Genomic DNA, 9,172 nt, shown 5'->3' with positions numbered 1-9,172 from the left:
AGCAGGAAAAGGCGCGAAATTCAAATTTTCTATGTGACGTTATCCCATCGCGCCTACATTTTTCAAATTTGCCGCTTTGACCTTGGTGGATGACGGTGTGTTATGACGCCGTGGTACTTTCCACATGTCGCCACCGTAAAGACGGCCGTCTTTTGCTGCCGCTATATGACGGCACCGTTTTCGGAGGGATCCAAAGCTTTACCGGTGATGTACCTGTGTTGGTACTAAGGTCCCTGGCTAAGTATAGTCCTTATGGCACGGGCGTGCTGGTCCCTGGGTGGGCGTGGCGGCGCGTCACTCGTGCGTGTCGTCGGGCAGCAGCCAGCTGTCGCTGTCCACTCGCGCCAACTGCTTGTTGAGGCTGCAGAACAACTTGATCAAGGATTCCTGAAAGGATAGAGGGAAAAGTGTTAACTACTCAGTTGGTATAAAACTCCCGTGAGACTCGAACGTACGGCGTCACAGACAATCCAACCTATAGACATAGCATAGTCGCGCTACCCCCTCTGCCAAACATACGGTAGCGTTACTCCATCTTCGAGTCAATCCCGTGCCGTGATTGGTCCGTGTCTTTGAACGGACCAATCACGGCACGGGATTCGCTCACCTCGTCCCCCCGCACCCCCGTATTTTTGGCAGCATCGGTTTCATGAAAGAATTGGCCTAAGCTCAGTCTAGAGGTTGGATTGTCAGTGTACGGCGTCAACTATTAAATTTGAACCGAAGAGACGTTTAGGGTCTCCGGTTTAGGGTCATCGAAATTAGGCGTTTTCTAAAATAAATATCGAAAACCTGATCCTTTCAAATCTGGACATTCTTGGGCACATTCTACTCAGAATCGAGAGCATTCTCCATTCTTCCATTAAAAAAGATGTCCCAAAATGTCCATTCCATTACGTCACGTTTTATTATGAGAAAAATTTTCACTTGTATGGACGTGACGTAGTGGAATGTACAAGTTTCATACAAATTTTTGGGACAAGTTTTTTATGATCATGATTGAATATGCTAGTGATTCTGAGTTGAAAGAACCCAAAAACACCAGGATCTGTGAGAATCAGGTTTTCAATATTTATTTTAGAAAACGCCCAATTATGTTGAGCGGTCGTTCGATTGAATTTACGTAAATAATTAGTTTCAAATTATTAGAATATGTCTATTTAAAGTAAGTAAACGTCTCTGGTGATCTACATTGTGTCGGATTACGCGACGCTGTGGCTGTGGTTGCATCATTCATCCGTTCTTTCTTCCTTATCATTGAAGCACTTGGACAATAATTAGCTATTTCTTAATGATTCTTTAATTTTCGCGTCGTTTGATACATTTTTAAAATATGTTTTTACTATATTTTTATTACTTAATTGTTACATTTCTAAATAAATTAATGTGCACAAAATGACTACAAACATTTTACGAGACGCGTACTCCATATAAAAATGAACCATCATTCGACACGAGAAGTATAATAGTTATTTTCGATACAAGTGCGAAAAAGATCAAAATCGACACGAGTTGTGAATTAACTATTCGCACGTGTATCGAACAACGTTTTACAATACATATGGCACTTTAAAGTTTCGACATACGCACGAAAAGTGCTATTTTACGCACTAGTGCGGATATGTACTGTAAAAGCAAAACTGATACAATGTGAACTTAATCTACTCTGTAAGTGATGATCATGCAGAAAATAACAATTCAATGAGTTAACAAGCGATGTTTCTTAAGTCTCACCTTCTCATTTTGTAACTGTATGACTTCCCTCTTCTGCTGAAGCTCGTTGGGGTCCATTTGCTCCTCGAGCTCAGTCTTGTGCTGGCTGAGATACGCCAACTCCGTCTGTATCTGAAATATTAATATTGGTCATGTGAATTTTATATCAAATCATTGTCTATTAATTATTAGAATACCGCCTAAATGCTAGTCACGCCACACGTGAAAAAAGGTTACAAAAATGCAAGTCGCAGGTCCTGTCGGGAGCAGGGATCGAATACCTTGTTATGTTACCGGACTTTTACATAATTTAATGGTACATAGAAAAAAAAAGATGTAAATTTTAAAAATAAATATTGCGGATTTGGGAAATATGATTTTAATTAATGTCAGTAACAGTCCAATGGTGACTTGGCTCAGATTTGACTGATTAATAGTGCCAGGTATTGTATATAATTTTTGCTTGTTGCTTTTTCTGTCAAGCTTCCTTTGTGGGACTCGTAACAAAGACGCCCTGGCCCCAATTTCACCACGCCGACATTTGTCAGTGACATATGTCGGGTGACAATTGTCAAGTGACAGGTGACAAGTGACAACTTCGTAAACTGTTTTTGTATAGAAGTGCTTATAAACATGACAGGCATTTAGTTACAATTGTCCAATTGACAATGATTTGGTGAAACAAGAGTAGTTTTTATAAGTCGACATATTTGTCAATTTGTCGGTAATTCTTGACATGAGATCGGAGCTGTGTCAGGCTTGGGTGACAATTGTAGTGTTTTCGTTGTTAGCAAACCCCGTTATCATCGTTGCAGTTCATTGAAAATAAACGTTCGCAAAACTGTGTACCCTAAATTCGCCTTTAGGGTACAAATAAAAATCGCTTTAAATCGCTTTTAAATTCTTCTTAACTAGCATTAAATCATAATTCCATTATAAATTGTAATTGTTGCCTATGAAGGCGTTTAGTAATTCAACATTTAGGATTTGGAATAAGTCTCAGTATAGTTTTCATAATAAAAAAATATATATAATGCGAAGTTGGGGACCGGTAGCGAAATCAGGTATGTTTAGATAGGTATTGTAAGTTAAATTTCCGACATGATTGTAAAATTGTTATGGAATAAACTATCTTATCTTATCTTATTGTTTTTTTAATAATTTACTTGGGCGAAGTTGGGCACTAACAGTAAAGTTAGGGTTTTGGTTAGTTAGAAAATGAATCTCCGCGAAAGCAATAGAGGTGATATTCTTATACAAGGGAATATATAAAGTACGAATAGATTCCTACTTTGACGTCACTGACTTTGCATTTGCAGAAAAAAATACTTAAAACGAACAAAAAAATAATGCTTTGACGCCTTGTCAACAAATAATGTAGGTATTGTAATTGTAATTGTAATTAGTCTTTATTATTGAAGCTGGTACATAACATATATTAATTTGATTTATCAACTTTAGCTTCAACTCGTCCTTTGACGTAGGCCTCCTCCATAGCTTTCCATTTGTTTCTTTCTTTTGCTGTTTGCATCCATTTACCTCCTATTCTTGTTAAATCATTCGACCATCTAAACTTTTGTGGGCCACTCTTTCTTTTATTATATCTAGGGCACCACTCTACAAGGTCTCTTGTCCACTTATCCAAGGTTTCTCTCATCATATAATGTAGGTATACGCTGCATTAAATGGGGTCGGGACACAGATGGGATCTCAATCAATATCATGTTAGTGATGACAACACGGCACATCGAAAGCAATTAACGATCTCTTGTGAAGAATTGACAAATATGTCGACTAGTAAACATTACCCTTGTTTCACAAAATAATTGTCATTAAATTTAAGATGGACAATTGTACTAAACTACCTGTCATGTTTATATGAAGTTCTATACAAAACAATTTACGAAATTGTCATCTGTCACCTGTCACTTGACAATTGTCACTCGACATATGTCACTGACAAATGTCGGCGTGGTGAAACAAAGGTCTGTCATTTTTTTGACAATTGTCGTACCTGTCAGCTTGGTGAAATAGGGGCCTGGGCTCTTCCTTGTCGAGATCTTACGACATATGCCGAAGTTGTGAGTTCAGGATCATGTAGAACGGAGTTACCAGTACCCGAGTCAGGGTCGAGACTGCTACATTTGTAGAGACGGTGACCATGTAGCATTTGTTCAAAAGCATTACCTTGAGGTCCTGTTCAGCATCATATAGAAAGGAGTCGAGAGCTGGGTCAGGGTCGAGACTGCTACATTTGTAGAGACGGTGACCTTGTAGCATTTGTTCAAAAGCATTACCTTGAGGTACTGTTCAGGATCATGTAGAAAGAAGTCAAGCACCGGGTCAGGGTCGAGACTGCTACATTTGTAGAGACGGTGACCATGTAGCATTTGTTCAAAAGTATTACCTTGAGGTACTGTTCAGCATCATGTAGAAATGAATCGCCAGTGCCGGAGTCAGGGTCGAAACTGCTACATTTCTAGAGACGGTAACCATGTAGGATTTGTTCAAAAGTATTACCTTGAGGTACTGTTCAGCATCATGTAGAAATGAATCTCCAGTGCTGGAGTCAGGGTCGAAACTGCTACATTTGTAGAGACGGTAACCATGTAGCATTTGTTCAAAAGTATTACCTTGAGGTACTGTTCAGCATCATGTAGAAATGAATCGCCAGTGCTGGAGTCAGGGTCGAAACTGCTACATTTGTAGAGACGGTAACCATGTAGCATTTGTTCAAAAGCATTACCTTGAGGTACTGTTCAGCATCATGTAGAAATGAGTCGCCAGTGCTGGAGTCAGGGTCGAAACTGCTACATTTGTAGATACGGTAACCTTGTAGCATTTGTTCAAAAGTATTACCTTGAGGTACTGTTCAGCATCATGTAGAAATGAATCGCCAGTGCTGGAGTCAGGGTCGAAACTGCTACATTTGTAGAGACGGTAACCATGTAGCATTTGTTCAAAAGTATTACCTTGAGGTACTGTTCAGCATCATGTAGAAATGAATCGCCAGTGCTGGAGTCAGGGTCGAAACTGCTACATTTGTAGAGACGGTAACCATGTAGCATTTGTTCAAAAGCATTACCTTGAGGTACTGTTCAGCATCATGTAGAAATGAGTCGCCAGTGCTGGAGTCAGGGTCGAGACTGCTACATTTGTAGAGACGGTGACCATGTAGCATTTGTTCAAAAGTATTACCTTGAAGTACTGTTCAGGATCATGTAGAAAGGAGTCGAGCGCCGGGTCAGGGTCGAAACTGTTACATTTGTAGAGACGATGACCATGTAGCATTTGTTCAAAAGCATTACCTTGAGGTACTGTTCAGCATCATGTAGAAATGAATCGCCAGTGCTGGAGTCAGGCTCGAGACTGCTACATTTGTAGAGACGGTGATCATGTAGCATTTGACCAAAAGTATTTATTACCTTGAGGTACTCCTGCGCGAGCTGCTTGTGCTCGTCGAAGATGCGCTTGGACTCCTCGTTGTTGAGGTCCGGGGAGATGGGCCGCAGATGCGGGTCCAGCATCATGTGCATGGAATCGAGCGCCGGGTCGGGTTCGGGCGGCGCCGCGCCGACGGGGCCCGAGGGCGAGCCGCTACTGTTGCCTGCAACAATATAAAGGGACCACTTACAAACGTGGAAACGTGGGTTACGTTTAGGGTTGCCAACTATTTTTTTGGTGGAATATAGTATTTTCCCGAATAAGGCATCAAAAATATAGTACATTTCAAAAAATATAGTACTTTTAGATAAAATACTAAACACAAATGTAATATACGAGTACGTTTAATCGGAAATATAGTATTTTAGCGTATTTTTCCAAAAGTATATAGTACAGAGAGCCAAAATATAGTACAATACTATATAATATAGTACGGTTGAAAACCCTAGTTACGTTCGATGGCCTATAGCAGCGGTCGGCAACCTTTTAGCAGCCAAGGGCCACATAGTAGTTAACGAAGTAGACGCGGGCCGCACTTTGTAAATATTAATGACTTTATCAGACATGGTCGTTTGTCAATATTACATACAAAATAGCCAGGGAGGCTCACGGGCCGCAAGTGACAGGTTCACGGGCCGCAGGTTGCCGACCGCTGGCCTATAGGGATGAAAACGCTTTCATTATGAATTAACGGCCTCCTATCCTAATCGGTAGTAACCCTACCCACGAAGCAGATCTCGGGTTCGAAACATTTATTTGTGTCATACCTATAGTTAGTACTTTAGTACTCACAACACAGGCTAAATCGATTTGTATACGATCGTTCCAAAATATTTACTTTTTATTAAACAAACAATGTGTATGTAAAAGGTTGCAAAAAGTCTACAACTACCTACTGATAAATTATGACTTTCATCACTAATCATAATTTATAAATAATTCGTTATTAACCCTGTGACGAGGTGAGACTGATTTATTTTACATGTTCAGTTCAAAACCATAATTTTTATAGGACTTTTATGTTTATAGGGTGACAGGGCTAGGTATATTAATGTTACTTGTTTTAATATTTTCCAGGTTACTATGCACAAATTAAATCAATTTCCCGTTCATAATATGTGCAAATATTACTAATCTATAATCAATAGTAATAGTATAAACTTACAAGATAACCGTTATCAGGCCAGTGGTACGCAGCCTTTGGTTTTCAAAAGAAATGACAAGTACGCTGATAGGTTTAGTCTGTTTTTCAACAATCCGTTTTCGTTCACCTAACACTAAATCTCTGAACTGGTTAACAAACTTGTTAACCCGTTGCATATACGCGTTATTATAGTAAACAATGTTTAAAACTAAAATTTACAAGAATTTCAAACCTTACGCTCCAGTACAACATCAAAAAACACTCTCCAGAACCAATTTTATGAGTTTGTGATACGCTTCATACATAGATATAAACAGTACGCAAATGTATTAATATTCGCCGTTAGCCTCACGTGCTGCGGTGATTCACAGAGACGTAATTATAACAATTGGCGGCTATAAGCAGGCAATACGAGAACAATCCGTTGTGTTTAGAGGAATCAGTCGCACTTCCACAGGGTTAAATACGTCAAGAGTTAAATTTACTTCGAGATGCTGATGTCAGACGCTTCACCTAGATTTCTGCTTTCGGCGTATGATTCTTTTCTCCACAAATAGATGGCAGCAGCGAACTAAACAAGGCGACCACTGATTTACTTATTTTTTCAGATTTTTGGCTAATTAATTTATATAACAACAAACACAATTTTAATGTACGACAATAGCAAGAGTAAATCACTGCGAAAACTTTAACGTCGACCTCGAAAACTCTTCTTATTTAAGACTTTTTACAAGATTTTATTGTTGATGGTTTACAAAGAGGCCGCAAGTGTTATCCGAGGGTAGAGTTAAAAGGACGCGACGCGCGCAGTTTCCGCGTAGCGTGGGGCGGGCGGCGGCGGCGGCGATCGACACTCACTGTAAAATATCCAACTACAGCTGACCGTGTCCCTGATGGTGGTGACGATGCCGGCGGAGGCGTCACACGCGTCGAGGCGCTCTCGGCGCTCGCGGCGGCGCAGGCGCGCGGGGGGCGCGGGCAGCGGGGTCATGGCGCGTGTTCTCGCGGAGACAGTGCGCCGAGCACTGCACGCCCGAGGCCGAAATACTGCGGGAGAGCCGGGAGCGGGCGGTGCAACAAACAAACCGCCGCTATTCGCGGTACGGTGAGTCAGCGACGTCAGCCGAGCTAAATGCGGACGCCGTGTGCTGCCCGCCCTTCGTGAGGTTTTCTGCCGTTTTCGCTGGCAGGGCGCGCTCTGCAGCCGGTCGTCGACCCGCGCCCACGCCGCAGCTTGCACCCGGCACCGCCGGCCGAGCCCCGTGCTCCGCTTGCCTACGCGGGATTACCCGGAACCGTAAAGCGGAGCGTAAACATATGCGGGGACTTGCATTTCCTACGAGAGAAATGCCAATGCATGCAATTATGCAATGCATCGTCACTCGGCAAACAATCTGCCCTTGAAGGTGTGAAATTTTACAAACACACAGCGAAAACAAACAAATAAGAAAGAAGTTTAGACGGCATCCACGCGTCAAACAATGCTACACCCGCCAACATTCTTTGACACAATATATTACGGTTATGATATGACGCAAATAATTATAAATGTCGAGGCCGATTAAGGGTTTTATTTTAGTAATATCAACATGTTTACGATGACGTAGACGCGCGTGCATCAGGGTCTAATCAGGGCTCGGTGATTGCGGCATCGGCCCTTATTCATAGAACGATTGCACGCTCAGCTCATCGAAAGGTGCAGTGCGCAAAAGATTGGGTTGGAAAGCTGGCGATCGAAACATATACCTATTACCGAATCATGACGAACGCATACCCAATTTATCAAAAGAATGTGGCCAGACAAGGCTCTTAGAACAACTACTAGAACCTACACGACGAACAGGTACACAAGTATGGGTAAAGTGGTAGATTTAGGGGCCCTTCCGCGGGCACTCGATCTGATGTTTCTTTTGATGATTTAAAATTAAGTGTAAGTACAGATCACTAAACGGCTGGCTAAGCTGCCAGAGATGTCCGACTTCTGACACCAGAAAATGCTTCCTATTCATTAGGTACCTATATGTGCTTATTTTTAGATATAAATGTATGGAATTAAAAATATAACAAAGGGACAATAATAAACGCAGACGTCTTGAATGTAACATCTGTTAATGGCCAATACATTTTTCGGATGCCCAACCGTTACCTAGAACTCGTTGATAAGACGCCAATTTGTCACAACTAAAATCTGCAGTGACAGGAGCTAAGTGAATTTGATTTCAGACAAAGTTGTTGTCAAGACCTACTAAAACTGTCTACTAAATTAAATTGCCATTTAAATTTATGAGAACTCCTTCAGCGAAATATACATACAAGTACACTTTTCGATTATGTATAATTAGAGGGCTATCTGTTCGATATAAAGAACACTTCAACGTTATAGTATTTTATGCAACCGTTGTTTAAGAGAGGTCAAACAAGGCGAGTGGCGTGAATAACAATTTGAGGCAAAGACGAAAATTGTTAATAAAGACGCCACGTGTATTTTTTGACTCAGTTAAACAACTTTGCATACAATACTTTTTCTAAGACCAAGCAGCAATAAAATTGTAAATTTAACAAATATTTTTCATTCAGAAAGTAGCAAAAATGAAGGAGAACGGGCGGAAAAAGAATGAATGAAATTAAAAAAAATATGTCTATGGTTCACTTATTTGTCAGAGATGACATTTAAAATAAGGTTGGCAACAATGTATTTCATTCATAATTTTTTAAGTAGTCATTCCCCATCATCATCATCCTGTCCTGGCCGGTTTCGACTCCGGCGACTGGGGTTGTACTAGTTATTGAGAGCGACGACCGTGAGCTCTTCTTAGGTGACTGACGTATCGAAAAAATGCCAAAAAGATACTGCGTGTATGCACAAATGCT

The 9,172-nt window shown here is 41.0% G+C and overlaps 1 protein-coding gene across 1 annotated transcript in view; it reads right to left on the bottom strand.

The window, feature by feature from the left end:
* Positions 1-240: 240 nt before the first annotated feature.
* The window catches only part of LOC134654021 (mitogen-activated protein kinase kinase kinase 7-like), a 43,212-nt gene continuing 34,280 nt past the window's right edge, over positions 241-9,172 (bottom strand). The window contains exons 8-10 of the mRNA XM_063509408.1: positions 5,139-5,320; positions 1,735-1,845; positions 241-387 (exon numbers count right to left, since the gene is read on the bottom strand). Coding sequence (XP_063365478.1) covers positions 295-387; positions 1,735-1,845; positions 5,139-5,320 — 386 coding nt within the window. The 3' untranslated portion in view covers positions 241-294. The remainder of the gene's footprint in view (positions 388-1,734; positions 1,846-5,138; positions 5,321-9,172) is intronic.

The sequence above is a fragment of the Cydia amplana genome, chromosome 14, assembly GCF_948474715.1.
Source record: "Cydia amplana chromosome 14, ilCydAmpl1.1, whole genome shotgun sequence".
Classification (NCBI taxonomy): domain Eukaryota; kingdom Metazoa; phylum Arthropoda; class Insecta; order Lepidoptera; family Tortricidae; genus Cydia; species Cydia amplana.
This window is presented reverse-complemented; position numbering and strand designations above follow the sequence as displayed.